This window comes from Podarcis filfolensis (assembly GCF_964270895.1).
Source record: "Podarcis filfolensis genome assembly, chromosome: 13".
NCBI lineage: Eukaryota > Metazoa > Chordata > Lepidosauria > Squamata > Lacertidae > Podarcis > Podarcis filfolensis.
This window is the reverse complement of record NC_139615.1, coordinates 601,149-618,557: the sequence shown is the minus strand read 5'-3', so window position 1 is coordinate 618,557 and position 17,409 is coordinate 601,149. Positions and strand designations below refer to the sequence as shown.

At 56.8% G+C, this 17,409-nt stretch overlaps 3 protein-coding genes across 6 annotated transcripts in view; 1 reads left to right on the top strand and 2 right to left on the bottom strand.

The window, feature by feature from the left end:
- LOC310746788 (uncharacterized protein) overlaps positions 1-17,409 on the bottom strand; it is a 125,393-nt gene that overhangs the window by 23,674 nt on the left and 84,310 nt on the right. The gene's annotated exons all lie outside the window — the stretch shown is intronic.
- Positions 4,773-6,651, top strand: LOC310747549 (uncharacterized protein). 2 transcript variants are annotated; one of them, XM_083582022.1, is made up of 7 exons: positions 4,787-4,987; positions 5,079-5,157; positions 5,271-5,323; positions 5,407-5,461; positions 5,554-5,603; positions 5,717-5,775; positions 5,958-6,651. In XM_083582022.1, exons 1-7 carry the CDS (start codon positions 4,902-4,904, stop codon positions 6,029-6,031), a joined length of 456 nt encoding a protein of 151 aa, XP_083438148.1. In that variant the 5' UTR covers positions 4,787-4,901; the 3' UTR covers positions 6,032-6,651. The 2 variants fall into 2 exon arrangements, with proteins under 2 accessions (XP_083438149.1, XP_083438148.1); XM_083582023.1 differs by lacking the exons at positions 5,407-5,461; positions 5,554-5,603; positions 5,717-5,775 and having other exon boundaries at positions 4,773-4,987.
- On the bottom strand, positions 11,653-15,843 carry BACC1 (BPTF associated chromatin complex component 1). 3 transcript variants are annotated; one of them, XM_083581960.1, is made up of 6 exons: positions 15,715-15,843; positions 14,366-14,460; positions 13,118-13,219; positions 12,682-12,860; positions 12,453-12,557; positions 11,653-12,180 (listed from the first exon to the last, which is right to left on the bottom strand). In XM_083581960.1, the coding sequence occupies exons 1-6, from the start codon at positions 15,733-15,735 to the stop codon at positions 12,113-12,115; spliced, it is 570 nt and encodes a 189-aa protein (XP_083438086.1). In that variant the 5' UTR covers positions 15,736-15,843; the 3' UTR covers positions 11,653-12,112. The 3 variants fall into 3 exon arrangements, with proteins under 3 accessions (XP_083438086.1, XP_083438084.1, XP_083438085.1); XM_083581958.1 differs by having other exon boundaries at positions 11,653-12,176; positions 15,715-15,836; XM_083581959.1 differs by lacking the exon at positions 13,118-13,219 and having other exon boundaries at positions 15,715-15,836.

Sequence of the window (17,409 nt, the reverse complement as noted above, 5' to 3'; positions counted from 1 at the left end):
AGGGGGCTGGGCTGGATGACCTTTGTGGACTCCCTTCCAACTCTACAAATCTATGATTCTATGGCCATGTGAAGAGGCACCCAGCGGGTTCAGACTAGGGCTGGGCAATATCTTGTTTTCAGCATCCCAATATATCGCCAGCTAAACATTGTGATATCCAGTACCAATATGTTGCGATGCCTGAAATAAGGATGGAGCTATGCAGAGGCTCAGCACCCTCTTTCTCAGAGTGGCTGAGCAGACAGCTTGCAGTATTCTATGAGGTTGATACCTTGCCTTTTAGAATACCTCTCGCCTGTGGAAAGCCCGCAAGAAGAACTCCACTCCCTCCAAAAAAGTCCTCACCTGTGGCTCCTACACAGAAGTAAGTTGCTGCCTTGTAGGAACATAAGAAGAGCCTGCTGGATCAGGCCAAGAGCCCACCAAGTCCAGCATCCGTTTCTCACAGCGGCCAACCAGATGCTAATTGCCAGAAACTCACAAGCAGGATCCGAGTTCAAGAGTAACATTCTTCCCTCCTGTGGTCTCCAGCAGCTGGGATACAGAGGCTCACAAATTCTGGCCAGCTTTTCATGGGTAGTAGCCATTGATCGCTCTCTCCTCCTCCACAAATTTGCCTGATCCTCTTCTAAAGCCATCCCAAGTTGCTGGCCTTCCCTGCCTCCTGTGGTGGCAGGGAGTTCCACAGTTTCTACTCTGCCTGCACTTGGAAGGCCCTCCAAGCAGCCTATCCTTAACCTGGCACCCTCCACTTTCAGACTACAACTCCCATCAGCCCCAGCCAGTATGGGTCACATGAAGGGAGTGATGTAAGAAAAATGAAACAAGTGCACTAGCTACAAATAAGTGCATTAAACACACATCCAGAATCAGAGAACCCAGAAAACAAACCCATAGGAGCTTGCAAAACCCACACCTTAAAACAGGGTCTCTAGTTTTACTTTGACCGATGAGCAAACATTGAGGGTGTGCAAGTCCTTTGATTGGGTTTGAGCTGAAACGGTGATCCCTGTTTTTTTATAACTGCTTTGGCGACCACGAAGGGACTTTCGTCCACCTGTTTTGGGGGTGCCAGAGATCCTGACAACCCAGCATGCACCTTTTGAGAGGCTGCCCCCTCTCCCCCAGCTGATGCAGGAGGAACGCGGATAAAATGCCATCCCTGCATGACAACCAAGATAGGTGCCTCAGACAAATAAGTACCCCACCTTCCCCACCTGTGGTGGGCACATGTACGGATGCTCCTCAGCGCCTGACTTAACAAAGCAGAAAGAGGCAAAATTCTGACTGCAGCAGGAGAGGCTCAAAGGCAGCCAAAATGCCCACCAGAAAAATCTCAGGACGAACCACAGTGGAATCACAACACCCTTGTTGCAGGAATTTATGTAAAAGGGGAGGGGTTGCCACTCCAGCAGATATCATACACACACACACACACACACCAACTACCAAATTCAACACAATCACTCCTGCAAATGTCCCCACAAAACACTTCATCAGTTTTTTCCTATCTCTATTCAAAAGGGCCTGAGCTGCACATTACCAAATGTAACAATGCACTGATAAATGCATTTATGTCCTGAAGAAAGTCATATAAAATCGCTCCAGTATCGGATTTGCATAATTCCAACTTTGTTCTGTTCAGGAAAGGAATGGCTACTGAGGGGGGAGCCTGGGATGTGGGCAGCCGTAATCCTGAAACCTGGGATCCAGGAACACAGCAGCCTCTTGCACAAGAGACAATCACTGGCATCCTGGCAAATGGGTGCCAGACAGGTAGTCATCCTGTGGACAATAGCAAACCACCCAGGAATGGGTTAGGTTCTTGGTGGGGACAAAGAGGTGTGATTAACTGGGGGGAGGGGGGACACCAGGAACTTGTAAATATTTCTTTTGTCTTCCTTGATGGGTTTGAGGTGGAGGTCAAGAGGAGGGTGGGGACAACCCACATGCTCAGGTTTCTGTCACCAGACCCTCCCATTTGTGGTGTATTTGTGATGTATGCATGATGCATTTTTAGGGGTGTTGTGGGTATCTTTGTAAAACTGATAAAAGTGGAAGCCGCCCTTTGTTCTGGGCTCCTTCCTGCTTCTCCCATGGGTGGAAGCTCTGTTGCAACAGTCACTGGAATAAAGACCAGGCCTACTGGCTGCTGCTTTGCTCCTCTATTCCTGGCTGGTGTCTTTGGTAATCCAAGGGAGCCCAAGGATTTTCCCATAACACCCTTGAAGGTGCTGGAGTTTTAAGAAAGCAGTATGAGACAGAATTAAACCTGCAGGCAGCAGTGGAGGAACCCTCTATGGAACCCGGGATGGGATGCCGAGGGGCGGGGCAAACCGCCCGGTGATGCACGCATGATGTCCGTACAGGCTGCGCATGTGCGGCATCCCGTACGGTCGCCATGCGAGAGGCAGCCTGTACGGATGCCCGTATGGACGGCACACGAGAGCGGCAGCGTGGCATCCGTACAGACTGCACGCACCCTCGGCCGCTCTACAGCTGGGGGGGGGGAGGCAGGGGCCATCTTGTCACCCCCCAGAGTGGCACCCGGGTGACCCGCCCCCTCCACCCCCCACTTCGTACGCCCCTGCCTGCAGGGCAGCTATCCATCAATCAGACTAACATTCAAGCAGTCATACGAAAACCCAACAAGCGTCCGTCCGAATATTATACCCGTTTGTGCTCAGCGCTAAAGATTTGGGGAGGACAAGACCCTGAGAAGGCAGACAGTCAGCTCACCCATAAAATTTTCTTTAAAGATCAATCATCCCCTTAAAAGGTCAGGAGTATCCAGCTAGGCTATGACAGGAAGCTGATCTTTCCAAAGCAATGTCCATCTTTAACAGCAGAGATATAAGGGGAAAGGAGGAGATTGAGGAGGACGGAGAGGAGGAGGCGGCAGCAGCCGCAGTTCTCACAGCAGGAGGAGGAATGGCAACAGCAGCCTCCGCTGGTCATGGACTTGTTGAAACCAGGAACAGGGGGTGGGCAGTTAAACGACTCCCCCAAAATCCCAAGTCCCCACCACAGCCTCTAACTAAGGCCAGGACAAGGACCATTGACACAGGCACCAGACACCCATAACAGGAAAAAAGATCAGAAAAGAAAACTGTAGCAATAAGTGAATACCATGTATGTACTGTTCCCCCTGACAATCCAATATAGAATCAAATAATTCGCCAAAACTCAATGGTTTGCGCCTTCCTTTTCAACACTGCGATGTATCGTCCTTTCAGAATATTTAGCTGCTGACACATCGCGACGTTGAAAAGCTGGTCGCACCCGGCCCTACTCATGAGATAAAGGTAAAGGGACCCCTGACCATTAGGTCCAGTCGTGGCCGACTCTGGGGTTGCGGCGCTCATTTCGCTTTATTGGCCGAGGGAGCCGGCGTATAGCTTCCGGGTCATGTGGCCAGCAGGACTAAGCCGCTTCTGGAAAACCAGAGCAGCGCACGGAAACACCGTTTACCTTCCCGCCGGAGCGGTACCTATTTATCTACTTGCACTTCGACGTGCTTTCGAACTGCTAGCTTGGCAGGAGCAGGGACCGAGCAACGGGAGCTCACCCCGTCATTGCGGGGATTCGAACCATTGACCTTCTGATCGGCAAGTCCTAGGCTCTGTGGTTTAACCCACAGCGCCACCTTGGTTTCTCTCCACCTTGGTAACACCCCAATGAAGTCTGTTACGGAAAAATTATGGGTGCAGGTTTACTCCACTGCTCAGTTCGTTGGATTGCCCCTCCCCACAGGTCTTGGCAAAAAAGAAGGAACTTCCAGCAAAGTACAGTGGTACCTTGGTTCTCAGACACTTCGGTTCTCAAACTCCGAAGTAAGTGTTCCGGTTTTTGAACATTTTTCGGAAGCCAAACATCCGATGCGGCTGTCAGCTATTGTTTCCGGGGCACCTGCACCCATCAGAAGCTGCCCCTTGGTTTTTGAACCTTTCAGAAGTCAAATGGACTTCCAGAACAGATTAAGTTTGGAGCTTTTGTTTCTGCTATTTATTTTGCTGCTTTTTTTTTTTAGGCTTTTTAGTTTAATTTGTTTTTTGACTGTGTGGAACCCAAATGTTGCAACCTTTCCTCCTAGCAGGGTTGCTCCCTTCCCTCCATATCCTTTGTCATCTGTTTCCGAAGCTTTCCCAACTCTACAGTATCCATTTTAATTTTTTTTAAGTTGTATGCTGCTGTGCCATTATATGTATGGGGTGCTGCTGTTTATAATAATAAATGCAAACAATAAAAAACATAAAAAGTTTAAATCAGAAATCAACTAACCTTTGTGGAGCGACGCCTTGCCTGCCTAGGCTTGTCGGAACAGAAACCTTACCAGCAGGTGTTTGGAAGTGGACACGATCTCCAGTGGCAGGGAGTTCCACAGGGGTGGGCAGATGGCACTAGAGGCTCACTTTGTGCCCGTTGCCAAAGGAGCCAAGGGCGCCCCTGCAGCTCTTCTTGCAAGGGACCCCAGGGGGTCCCACGCTGGGGGGGGGCGGCTCCGCAACACTCTTCTCTTTGCCGAGGGACCTTTCTCCCGCGCGCCAGCAGGGGGCGCCCCACCCCCGCCCTGCCCGCTCCGTGGCAAAGGGGCTCCTTTTCACGTGCAGGTGTGTATGCATGCGCGCGTGTATTCTGGGGGTGGGAAGGAGAAACCCCCCTCCTCCCCGTGCACTTCCTTCCCGCGACCACTGGGGGAGGAGGGGGCGGAGTCTTCTCGGGGGCGGGGCTCCCAGAGGGGCGGCTCCCCCTCCCGCGAGGAAGTATTTGCACTGAAAAGAAAGGGGGGGCGAAAGAAGAGGCGGAGCCGCCAGAAGGGCCCCCCCCACTTCGCGGCTGGCTCGCCGCCTCTTCCTGCGGGGGGGGGCTGGGATGCGAGGCGTCGGGCTGGGGGGCCCCCCATGGAGCGCATGGAAGTGGAGCCCAGCGGGGCGGGGGGGGCCCTGCGGAGGTCCAACAGCGCCCCCCTCCTGCCGGGGTCCTGCGGGTAGGAGGGGGGCTCCGCGGGGGGGGCAGGAGGGGGGTCCCGGCGCAGCCAGTGACGCAACTCACCCCCCCCCGCCTTTCCTTCCTCGCAGGACCCCCCCGCGGAAGGAGGAGCCGGCCGGGCCCCCCCGGAGCCGCCGCAGCAGCGTCTGCCTGGACAGCGGGCTGGGGGTGAGCGCCCCCCCCATAGCCGCGTTGAGAGGGGGGGGCTCTGCATGTGGGCCCCCCAAATGAAAGCCCCCCCTTGCAAACGCTCATTGCCCTTTCCCTTTTTCTCTTGCAAGGTTGAGGCCGTGAGCGAGGCGCTCCCCAGAGTTTGGGGGCCCCCCAGCAGCAGGTGAGGCTTTTCTTTTAGGGGGTGCAAAATGGGGGGGGGACCTGGCCCGGCAGCTCCAGCTTCAGCTTGTCCTGCTTTTGCAGGGCGCCCCCCGGCGGCCTCCTCGGCAGCAGCCCCGGCCCGGGGACCAGCTATGGGGTGAGTGTGGGGCGCAGAGGAGACCCGGGGATGGAGGGGCTTCGCAGGGGCAGGGCCCCCCTAATTGTTTTCCCCCCCTCTCTCTCTCCCAGTTTTGCAGCCCCCCCAGCGCTGTGACCCCCCACGCCTGGCATCTCCAGAGGTGGGTCGGAGGGGGGTGGGATGGATGACCCTGGGGTCCCTCCTCTGCCACTGCAGGCTTCTCTAGGTGAACTGGCATGACCTTTGCCCCCCCCATCTGCTCCCCTCTTCCAGGCTCCCCTCCTCCCCAAGCACAAGGACCCCCCCAGCGCTGGAAACCCTGAAGAGGAAAGGTAGAAAAAGAAAAGGGGGAAACATGGAAGAACATTGGCATTGCCGGTGGGGGGGCCACTCTCATTTGTGGGGGGCTCCAAGAGCATGAGCAAAATGGGGGGGTACCTGGGAGGGGGCAGTTACTGGGGGGGCACGATACGGATTCTCTACCCCTCACCCACATCTCTGCTTCTCGTTGCAGGAGGACTGGACATCGACTCCCCCCCGAAAAAGCTCTTTGTGGCGGGGGTCCCTCTCACGCCCCCAGCCCCATAGCTGACCCCCCCCAGGCGACGGCAAAGGGCACTCCAGCTCCATTCCTTGTGTGGGGGGGTTTGCATCAGGCTGTGCTCGGAGCTGGTCTTCGTTCGGGGGGGGGGGAATACCCTCCAGCAAGGATGGGGGGGTCAGGAAAGAGGTGCAGCGGATCCTTTAATTAAAAAAAAGGCACCCAAGGATTTGGGGGGGGGAGGCAGAGGTTTCATTTAGTGGCTTAATGCGAGGGTCAATTTTGCAGGAGCCCCCCCATGCTTTAAACTTCCCTCCCAACATCCCCGCACAAGGTGGGGGGCACCCTTGGAGTTTCTCAGGTGGGGAAGCCCAGGAGTGACTTTGGGGGGGGCATAAGTGATATTCCCTGAGCTCATTTGGACAAGGATGTCCCCCCCCCCAGCAAGAACTGTGTACCAAGATGGACTGAAAGGGGTCTCTTATCGCATCCCCCACCCTTCTGCTACCAAATCATGTACTGTATAAACCATGTTTTTCGGGGGGGGGGAGGCATTTGCAGGATTATTTTTCTATTCTATGTATATATATATAATTTGTACATATCTTCTATAAATATATAATATATATTTTTCTGTTAGGGAATTGGGGGGGTTGCCCTGGGGGTTGGGGGGCATTGCTTGAAACAGGGCCCCCCCTTGCCACTCCTGGTGGATCTGCTGTGCATTTTGCAATTCTGTAATAAAAGGACCTTGAAGCAAGGACCCCACTGGCTCCTTATTGGCTTGGCATTTTTAGGGGGGGGGGATTTAAAAATGGCTGCAGGCGAGAAGAATGTGCCCCACAAGGTGGTTTGGTGGGGGGGGCAAATTACAGGAAATGAAACCCCAGCGGAAGAGGAGGAAGAGGCCCTGCCAGTTGGGGGGGGTTGTGTCATCTCACAAAAAAAATCCTTTCCTGGAAAGGAATCGTCTCCCAACACATACAGCTGCCCCCCTCAAAAAAAAATGAATAATGCCACTGCTGCCCTAGCAACCAACCAGCTGCCCCCCCCCCACAAAAAAATCATATGCGATTGGTGGGCCCAGACCCACAAGCAAAAGGGGGTTGGACTAGATGTCCCTTGGGGTCCCCACTCTACAATTCCATGACACGCAGGACCCCCAGCGATCAATTCCTACGACTATTGGGGCTCCCTGCCTTGGAGGAAACGCTCTGCGCGCGCACAGAAGCCCCCTGCCGCCCTTTGACCTTTGCCGCCCGCAGGTTGATTGACACTTCCTCCCGGGGACCTGCTGCCCCTCCCGGCTTCTGCAGGGGTCAAACGGAGGCCGTTGCCCTTTGACCTCTCCTGCTAGGGGCGGCCAAGCAGCTCTTTTGGGGGGCCGCTCTGAGAAGGAGGCAGGGAGGGGGGCTGCTTGCAGGTGGGGAGGGGGCCTGCGGGAGGGAGGGGGGTCAAGGGGTGCCCCCCAGCCCCTGCCTGGGAGGGGGCGCATGCCCTGTGCCAGGGAGGCCTGCCTGCCGTGCCAAGGCCCCGTTTGGGGCAGGGTGGGGGGGCTTTGGCGCTGCCTGGTAAAGCCGGCTGGCGTTTTGCATCGGCAGATTCAACAGCCTCGGTGGCAGGAAAGCGAGAGGCGCACACAAACACACACACACACCAACACACCGGCCTGGCTTGTGGAGAAAAGCACACTCACACGGGGGGGGGGACCTGGGGGGGCTGCAAGGCCGAAGCCTGGCCCCGTGCCGTGGGGCGCCCTCCGTCCGGGGGGGGGGAGGGAGCCAGAGTGGCCGTTTGAAAAGCTGAGCGGCTGCCAAGCCAGCCTTGCAAGTTGGCACCGTGTCAAAGTCAGCTGGGGACGTTGAAGCTGGCGGGAGACGGAGCCGCTCAAAAGCTATTTTTTCCCCGGGGAGCGCCTGCCCGGATCCGCCCCAAACTCCGCACGCCGCCAGTGGGGCACCAAGGCTCCCCCCTGAATTTTTTGCAGATTTTTCCGAGCGCCCCAAAGGGGCTTTTTCAAGTGTAGAAACTTGCGTAGGGGGAAAAAGGACCAGGCTTTTTTCCGTTCACCCCTGCTCTTTTTTTCTCTCTCTCCCTCTCTCGTTGCCTCCACAATCGCACGGAAAAGGGCTGGCAGCTCCTGGGGGGGCCTGCTTGGGGAGGGGGCCCCTCTTATTTTCTTTTATTTCCTTTTGCCCCCCACACCCTCCGAATCTGGACTCCCTGGAAAAATCTAAGAGTGGGGCGAGCTGGAAGGGGGTCCCCCGATTCTGGGACCTGAACAAAAAGCGGGGGGCCAGTTTTTCCTCCCTTTTGCAGGAGGGGGGGGCCACACGCACACAAACCCCATGCGGATCCAGAGCGGGCAGCGTGCCAGGACTGGGTGGCAAAGACATCAGGGCCCCCTCTTGCTATCTCTCCGTGGGTGTAAAAGTGCTTTTTAAGGGCTTCTGGAAAACTCGCCCCCCCAGCGCCCGGATGGGGGCAATGGGGCAGCAGAGGAGGTAAGTTGGAGGTGCCCAGGGAGGTGGCGTGGGGATCGGGGCCGGCTCAGGACTGTCCTTGCCCCGGGAGGAGCTGGGTGTGTTCCTTTCCACGGCTGCAAGCTGGGCAGAGTGTGGTGCAGGCAGCTGAGAGGCCTGGCAGGCCCCAGACAGGATCCAGAAAATCCAGGAGGGGGGCAACCCCCAGAAGACACCCCGAAATTGGCTTTGTAGGCCAAAAAAAGGGGGTGGGGGTCTGATCCTGAAACAGAGAAGGGTGAAACCTCACCTCACCAAAATAGCCCAAAAGCACACCCTGTGTGGTTGGAAAACAGCAAAAAGAGGCTCCCAGGACAACAAAGGCTCGGATCTTGCGGGGGTGAAGCCCCCGGGAACCCCAGAATTAGACCGCAAGACACCCCACAATTAAGAGAGAGGAGCCCGGCCCCCCATGCGGACCCCCTCCTTTAAGAAGAAACCCGTCATTTACAAAAGACACCACATCCTGCCCTCAAAGGCGTCAGCCTCTTCCTCCCAGAGGACGGATCGGGCCCCGGACACCTCTTGGGTGTCTCGCTGCAAAACAAAGGGGTGGGGTTGTTGTTTTTCAGTGGGGGGGGGATCACGCCTTTGAGGGCACCCGAGAATCCTGAAATTTAAGGGCACCCACCACACACAAAAACAGCAGCTGGACACCTCTGAAGCAAAACAGGTTCCTTTTTACTCTCCCTCCACAATAAAAAAATAAATCAAGCCCCCCAACCAAATATTTCGATCCCCCACCCCACAAAATATGTATATAAGCTTTCAGAGCCTCTAACCCTGAAAACAGGGGAATATTGAGAGCAAGGCTTGGGCCCATCGATGATTTGACTGCCATCTGCCCCACTGCCGGTCCCTGTACCCCAAAAACAGCATTTTGTGGGTGTCCTTTCAACTCACTGCCCACAAATGAGCACCCCCTGCTCCGAAAAAAAACACAAACCCCCACACCCCCAGCCCTCCAGGGCCACCCTCTCCAATTCCTCTAATTTCCCCGGTTTTCCTTTTGAGCAAATCACACCCTTTGGCTCTCGAGGAGGCCAGCCAGGCAAAGGCACCAGGCGCCTCGAAACTTCTCTTCGGCCATTTGCAACGTTGGAGAAAATAGGTGGGGAGGGTGGAGAAACGGAAAATGGACGCAGCAAATTCTTAGAAAAGAGTTTGGGGGTCACTTTTTTGAGGGGGTGGGAGAATTAGATACCCCTGCAAAAAACAAAGAAAATGGAATCGAAGTGAACACTTCCTTTCCAGTTAAAATGGAACATGGCGAAACGGGGGGGGGGGAGCAGTTAATTTATTAATAGTAATAATAATAATAATAATAATAATAATAATAATAATAATAATAATAATAATTTATTACTTATACCCCACCCATCTGGCCAGGCCTCCCCAGCCACTCTGGGCAGCTCCCAACAGAATATTAAAAAAACAATAAATACACCAAACATTAAAAACTTCCCTAAAGAGGGCTGCCCAGCATGTTGGGGGGGGGGCGGTAGTTTTACAGGACAAAACTGCTATATTATTTATTGAAATAAGGCCTGCCAAAGAGATTTCGGGAATAACGGGGAAGGCAGGGCGGCTTTGTCCCAACTACTCACAGACCCACCGGCTCTCCACAAAGGGGGGGGGGGGGGTCCCACGTTCTTAGGCGTCGGCCTGCCCCATCTATCAAATATGTTACCTACCCCCAATAGGGAGGGACGGGCTTTTTTGGGGGGGGAACAAACGCCCCCCCCCGACCCAGGGCCTTTTGAGGGTGCAGCTGGATGTGTGCACAATTGCATGACCCCCCCACCCCGTCCCTTGGCATGAATTGCTTGTGTGCAAATTGTGGCGGGGGCGGGGGGGGGGGTGCACCCCTTGTGCAGCCAGGAAGGGGGTGCTGGCCTTGCCCTCCGCCCGGTCCATTTCCTCCTGCTATGCCGCTGCCCTTGGGGGGCTGCAAGGCCTCCTCCTTGGGGGGGGGCACCCCGGCCACTCTGTGTTCCTCGTGGGGTGGGGGTGGCAAGCCCAGCAGCTACTTCGGGAAGGAGTTTGGGGTGGGGACAGGGACACACACGCCAGGCCTTTTCAGGAATGCAGACCTTGCACAGAACTGCCGAGCCAGGCAGGGACCAGAGGGTCATCTAGTCCAACCCTCCGCAGTGCAAGCACGGGTTCAAGAGTGGCCGGGGAAGGGGTATAAATAATAAAATTATTATTCGTTATTATTATGATAAGAGATAAGAGGGTCCCCCTGCCAACAAACACACACACGGCGATTTTATCCCAGTTTCCCAAGCTCCTTCCTGATACCCCCCCAAAAAATACAGGCCTCCTTCTTCCCACCCCTCTTCTCTCCACCCCCCAGGAGTGGGAAATGGCACAAGTGAAACCGAAGGCACTGAGGTTGGCAGCTCTGAACTTGCAAGGTGAGCGTGTTTGGGGGGTGGGGGGCAGAACAAGCAATGCTCCGGAGTCCCCAGCACTGACTCCACCCCCTGCCCCCCCCCTCAATTCTGGACTGGATCCTGTTTCCGCCCAAGCAGCACAACATGGTTTGTTTGGTGGTCTGGGAATCCACAAACCGTCTTGTGGTGTTGACGCGAGGGCAGGCAGGACTTCGAGGGGGGAAGAGAGCGGGGGGGCCCTCTCCACCCCCCCTCACATGATGGAAAGCAGATGCCCCCTCTGGACACACCCCCGGCGGACCGCGCCCCCCCTCCACACTGAGGCTCGTCCCGCCGTAGCAGCACAGAAATATTGGCACTGCCTTGTGCAGCCAGTATTGCTTGCGCTGCTCCCGTGGGCCTGGCACGCACCCCGGGGGGGCAGGAAATGGGGGTGGGGAGATGGGGGGCACGTAAAAAAGAGGCTGGGGAGAGGAAATGGCGAGGGGGGGAACAGAGATGTCCTGCTCTGCTCACCTTCTCAATACAATACGATATCTCTATTGTCATTGTCCCATACAGAACAATGAAATTCTCCCACCAAAGGACTCTCCCTCCAGACCTGCCAGGCCGCCCCCTCTCAGCCCCGGGGTCCCAAATTGCTGGGGGGGTCTGTGTGTCATCAGTGCCCCCCCCAAATCCCTGGTGCTGCTGTCTCCAGAGGCCTCGGGCGCAAGACGGGATGCTCAAAGAGACAGGAGACCCAGGAGGGAGGAAAGAGGCTTTTATTGCTACCATCATCATCATACAAAAGGAGAAAACCGAACTTGGGGGGGAGTGGGGTGAAGCTAAGGAGGGCCCCCCATTTGCAGAGGAGTCCTGCCCCATGGGGCGCAGCAAGGGAGTCAAGGGGGCCTCCGTGGGTCAGCAGGGACTGAGGGCAGCCGCATCCATCATGGCAGGGCAGGTGAGGAGTGGAGCGTGAGAACACCCAGGTGGGGAAGAAGGGGGCAGCCCCCCAACTCCTCAACCTCTCCTCTCCCCACGGGGGGGGCAAAGATCCAGGAGGAGGTTGAGCAGCTGAGATTGATACCCCCCCTTCCCAGAGGCAGGACCAGAGGAGGAGAAACAGTCCTTGGCATGGAGTGGCAGTGCTTGCATGGGGGGCCACAAGTTCGGGGGGTGGGAGGAGAGAGCCCCCCACCGGAGGGCAGGGGCAAGTGGTCCGTCAGCGGGAGAGGAGGGGCAAGTCTGTGCCAGGGGTCATGAGGAGTCCAGAGTCCAGATTCAGGCTGTCTAGAAAGAGAGAGAGAAAGGACCAGGGAGCTGGAGGGAGGGGGGAACGGGGGGGGGCGCCACAGTCCAATCCACCCATAGGGCCCCTGCCCCACCCAGCAGGGGGAGCCCAGCCCCCTAACACGGGGACATTTAGCACCCGGCACCTCTCACCCAGCCCACCAACCAAACCCCACAAAGTAGGTGTGAGGAGCCAATTCCCCATGGGGGGGGGGAGAAAGAGAGGGAGGGAGGGGCCCCCCAGCACCCACTCGGGACCCCTGAGTCTTTACCCTGGTCGAAGTTCAGCTTCTTGGCAGGGGGGGCGTCTCCCAAGCCTTCAATGTCCACCAGGTCGCTGTGGGCGTCAGAGTCGTTCAAAGCGCTGAGGGTCACGTCTGTCGGAAGGGGGGGGGAGAACCTGGTTTAATGGGGGGGGTGAGCACGCAGACCCCTGCTCCTGGGACAGAGAGAGACCCTCCCCAAAACAGAGAGAGAAAGCCCCCCCCGAGTCCCACTCACCAGACGCCTTCTGCTTCTTTGCAGGGGGAGCCGAAGGGTCGGGGTGGCCGGCCGCCCCCTGGGTGGAGGGGGGGCCTTGTGGCTGCCCCTTGCGGGCCCCCTTCTTGGGGGACTCCGAGGGGAGGGGCAGCCCGCTGTCCTCGTAGACCTTCCGCTTGGCCGCCCCTTTCAGCTGGGCCCTGGGGGTTGGGGGGAGAAGATAGGTCAGATTCCCTCAACAGGAGCGCAGTGGCGTGGTTAGAGAGCCAGACACCGCCATTCAAAAGCCTGGGCTTCTGGGCCTGGCCCACCTCACAGGGCTGCTGTGAGGAGAGCAGGAGCAGGACAAGCTTGACACGTCCAGCACCTGTTCCCTACGCTGCCCTGCGGAACGGCCTCTCTAGAGCTGTGCAAGGACCCCCCTCCCGCCCCCCAGCTGCCCCCCAACAGCCCTTACACAGTCCGGTCTTTGATGAGAGCACTGATGCGGTTTAGGTCGTCTCCAAAGCGCTGGACGGAGGCCCGGAGCAGGGAGATCTCCGCATCGGTCCATTTGGCCCTGGGGGGACAGTGGGGAGTGGGGGGTCAGGATTCTTGCACCACTGCTACCTGCTCCTCCTCCTCCTCCTCCCACCCCTTCTGCTGCCAGGGTGTCCTTCAAGCAACATTCCCCCACCCCCAAAATGCAAAAAAGGGCATGCAACCTCTTGACCCCCCTGCACAGGGAGAGCCTATGGGTGAGAGGGTTTGGGGGCTGGGTGGCGTCCGCACTGGGGCCCAACTGCGTTTCCATGGCACTTGGGACCTCAGAACTGGTGCTGGGCCATGCAGTTATTTGCATGGTCTTAATACAATATATAAGATATATTTAACACTGTTCTATACTACACACACCTAGATTTATATGGCGACTTATACATATAGTATAGATAGATATGCAATTTATACATATAGTATAGATAAAATCACAGGCCCGTGCAGAGGCACGTCAGTTGGGCGCATGGAAAAAGGTTGCCCCCAGCTATGTGATGATTTTAGTGCTTGGAGGGGGGGCACACCTAGGGATTAGTGCAAAAACTAGGGCCGGGGCCTTTTTAGTACTGGCCCCGCTCTGTCCCAAGAGACCAGGGCCCTGTGGGATCTGACATCTTTCCACAGGGCCTGCAAGACAGCTGTTCCGCCTGGCCTTTGGTTTGGACTCAAGTCTGACCCTATTATTTTCCTCCCCTTACGGTTTTGATCTACAGGCTACTTTTAAAATGAGGCTGCATTTTAAATTGCATTTTAACCTGTATTTTAAATTGGTTGTTTTTTTCCTATTATGTTTTTATTGTAATTTTACTGGTGTTAGCCGCCCTGAGCCCGGCTCTGGCCGGGGAGGGTGGGGTATAAATAAAATTATTTATTATTATTAAAAACCACTGCTCTCCACTGTGGCTCAGAACCCACCAGCTCACCTGCCCCCTATGAGGAGCGTTGTTGACAAAAGTTGACAAAATGCAGCCTTTTTGAGTTTCTGGTCCATGGTGAGGGCGCATTTCCTTGCCAAGGTGCAAGGGAGCCCAGGGACACCTCTGGGAGCGGCCTGTGGAGCCTGCATCCCACCTTGCCCACACCCTTTGGAAGAGATAGGCAGCCCCCTGACTGAGATCACAGAAGCATAGTGGGGGGGTCTCCCTCCCTCCCTCCCTCCTGTGGGGCTCACCCGGCTGGCGAGGAGTCGGCCACAGGGTGCAGCTGCATGGTCAGCTCGCCCAGCTTGGTGAAAGCGGCGCCAGCGGCAGAGAAGATCTCGCCCACCTGTGGAAGGGAGAAGAGTTTGTTGAAGAAGGCAGGGGGGAGAAAGGGTGGGCAGGGGGGTGGGCAGCTGCAAAGCCCCCTTGCTGAGAGCCCTCTTGACCTCCACCAAAGGTATTTTTGCTTGTGGAAATAAGGGGGCAGGCATGCAGAACGCCAGCCAGGAGGTGTGTTTCTCTGGGTGCCTCTGAGCATGAACAGAGTATGTTTCAGTCATACCTCGGGTTACAGCCGCTTCAGGTTGTTTTTTTGGGTTGCGGACCGCCAAAACCCGGAAGTACCGGAACTGGTTACTTCTGGGTTTTGGTGGTCGCGCATGCGCAGAAGCACTAAATCACGCTTTGCACGTGTGCAGATGTGCAGACGCGGGTTGTGAACGTGCATCCCGCACGGATCACATTCGCAACCCGTGTCCTGTGTATTTATTTATTTATTCGTTCGTTCATTTATTAAATTTGTATACTGCCCTTTGTCTGTAGATGGCAGGGCGGTTTGCAACATCAAAACACAAAATAAATAGCTTAAGGGAAAACAAAGCAATAACCAAGGGCTTTTTTCCGGCTGGAGCTCAGCTCAGGCCCCTCTCAGGTGGCGCCATTGTCATGCTAAGAGAACAAGGGAGAAGCTTGGGGTTGGCTCTGCGGCCTCTTTCTCTAGAAAAACTGCAGATAACCCCAAACACTTTTAGAAGGCCAAAGGCCTGTGAGAAGAGGAATGCTTTCTGCCTGGTGCTGAAAGGTATATAAAGGAGGCGGCAGGCAAGTCTTCCTCCAAGGGGGAGCCGCTGCAGAAAAGGCCCCGTTCTGGCGATGCCCACGGGAGAGGAACGCGAAGAAGGGCCTCAGGGTCCGGGGAGGGAGAGAGGCGGCCCTTGGGGGAGCCGGGGCAGAAGGGCCAGGGCGGGGGTCTCGGGCTCAGACCCTCTGGCGACCTGGATCCCGAGTTCTGCCCCAGCTGATGTTCCCGAGCCGCCCTGAGCTGCGTGGGATCCCCAGGGGTCATCCAGCCCGACCCGCGGCAGTGCGGGAAGGGGGGCTCCCCATCCCTTGAGCGGAAGGGGCGGGGAACGTGGCCCCCGTCGCCTCCCCCCGTCTCCCTCGGGGTCTCGGGCGGAAGAAGGGCGAGCCAGCCCCGGGAGGGAGCGAGCGAGCTCTGCCCCCTCCTCCTCCCGCTGCGCGGCACTCGGCCCATGCTCAGAGGCACCCTCCCCACTCCTCCCAGAATCCTTGGCGGCGGCGCTTCCCCCTCCGCCGGTACCTTGGTGGAGGCGGACGTCATGGCGACCCCGCCGCCGCCGCCGCTCCGGGAAGGAGACCCGGCCGCTCTGCTGCCTCCCCTCGCCGACACTCTATGGTCCCGCCCTCGCCCGTCTCCATGGCGACCGCGCTTCCTCTCCGCCCGTCTAGCCCTCGCGCTCCTCTGTGCCGCGCTGCCAATGGAGAGCAAGGCCTCGGAGGAAGGGGCGGGGCTTCGGCCTCGCTCTGGCGGGAAAAATAGGCCCCTCTGGCCCGAGGAGGACCCGAGGCTCTATGGGCGCCGCTGCCCGGCCTCTCCCTGTTCACTGAGGCACGTGACACCCGCCCAAGGAAAGCCCTCGTGACTCCCTTTCTCCCGCGCCTGCGGAACTCCCTGCCCCGAGACATGCCTTCAGACGGGGATGGCGTCGCCTGGGCTCCGCCGAACCTCCAGGCCCAGAGGCAGTCTACCTGCGAGGTCTAGCCCCGGAGTTGGGGGGGGGGGAGCCCCGAGGGTCTTCTAGCCCCACACGGGGTGGGAACCCCCAAGCCTGAGACTGAGTGTCGTGCTTTCATTCGTATTTTGATGCCCCCGCGCTGGGCTGGTGAGGAAGGCGATGGGAGGCTGATGGAGGACCCTTCGCAGGAGGCAGGGAAGGGAACATCTTCCGGGAGGAGAGAAGAAGGGGACGCTGCCCGGGGAGAGCTGCGAGGGTGCGAGAGAAGGGCGAAGATCCACAGAGGGTTAAGGCCTCTGCACTTTCTTCTTTCTTCCCACTTTCTCTCTTTTTCCCCTCTGTTTTGTTTATATTAGATTGGTTTTTATTGTATTGTACGCTGAAAAGTTCCAATAAAAAATTATGTCGATATACAAATGAGTTTCATGCTCTACTGCTGGAGCGATCCCGTATTGTGACAGGAAGGGAAAATACAGACAGGCCGCACAACTGTGCCAGAAGGCAGGGCTTCCTTCACTGCACCACCCCAGAGGCACACTCCTCCATCGCCTCCTGGAACAGAAGGATGCGAACATTTACAGGTGGGCAGCACCAATGGAGAATGGAGACTGTGAGGTGTGGGGTGGGCACAAACTCCCCCCCCCCCATGACTCTGGCCCCAAGAGCTTCCTGCCCTTTCTGCATTTGAGTCTTGGCATCCTCCTGTCTCGCCTGGACCCAGAGGACCCCACGTGAATGATTTAAACTGGGATTGATGGGTTATTGTATTTTTGACAGCTTCTTCTTATTAACTGGAGCCTCCCATGAGCCTTTCCTGCCCCAACGTTTCGTTAGATTCGCAACAAAGCACAAACTTGCTTCTACCTCTACCGGCAGCTTCAAACAAACTGAGGGAGAAGGCGGCAATACATGGCAAACAGCCATGATAGCCATGTCCTGCCTTCACTGTCTGGGCAGTGAATGCCTCTGAGTGCAAGTTCCCGGGGAACGTGTGGGGTGAGTTGCTGCTGCACTCAGATGCCTCCCCATGGGCTTATTCCCTCTGGGGCACCTGGCTGTCCACTGTGAGGACAAGATGCTGGACCAGACGGGCCCCCTTCGGCCTCATCCGGCAGCCAGGATCTTCTGGTGTCCTTATGGAACCTCCAGGTCCAGAGGCAGTCTATCCCGATTCCTAAGACCTTTGGGTTATTTGGCCACTGTGAGGTCAATAGGTCCCCGCTGAACTGACCCAGCAGCCAGGACCTTCTGGTGTTTTT

What these genes read in the sequence shown, in the direction of transcription:
- LOC310747549 (XM_083582023.1), top strand. Translation starts at nt 4,902, where the DNA reads ATGGAGCGCATGGAAGTGGAGCCCAGCGGGGCGGGGGGGGCCCTGCGG. An exon ending in CTCCTGCCGGGGTCCTGCGG is followed by an intron (nt 4,988 to 5,078) that starts GTAGGAGGGGGG and finishes CCTTCCTCGCAG; the next exon opens with GACCCCCCCGCGGAAGGAGG. An exon ending in GCCTGGACAGCGGGCTGGGG is followed by an intron (nt 5,158 to 5,270) that starts GTGAGCGCCCCC and finishes TTCTCTTGCAAG; the next exon opens with GTTGAGGCCGTGAGCGAGGC.
- BACC1 (XM_083581960.1), bottom strand. Translation starts at nt 15,735, where the DNA reads ATGACGTCCGCCTCCACCAAG. An exon ending in TGACGTCCGCCTCCACCAAG is followed by an intron (nt 14,461 to 15,714) that starts GTACCGGCGGAG and finishes TCCCTTCCACAG; the next exon opens with GTGGGCGAGATCTTCTCTGC. An exon ending in GCCGACTCCTCGCCAGCCGG is followed by an intron (nt 13,220 to 14,365) that starts GTGAGCCCCACA and finishes CTGTCCCCCCAG; the next exon opens with GGCCAAATGGACCGATGCGG.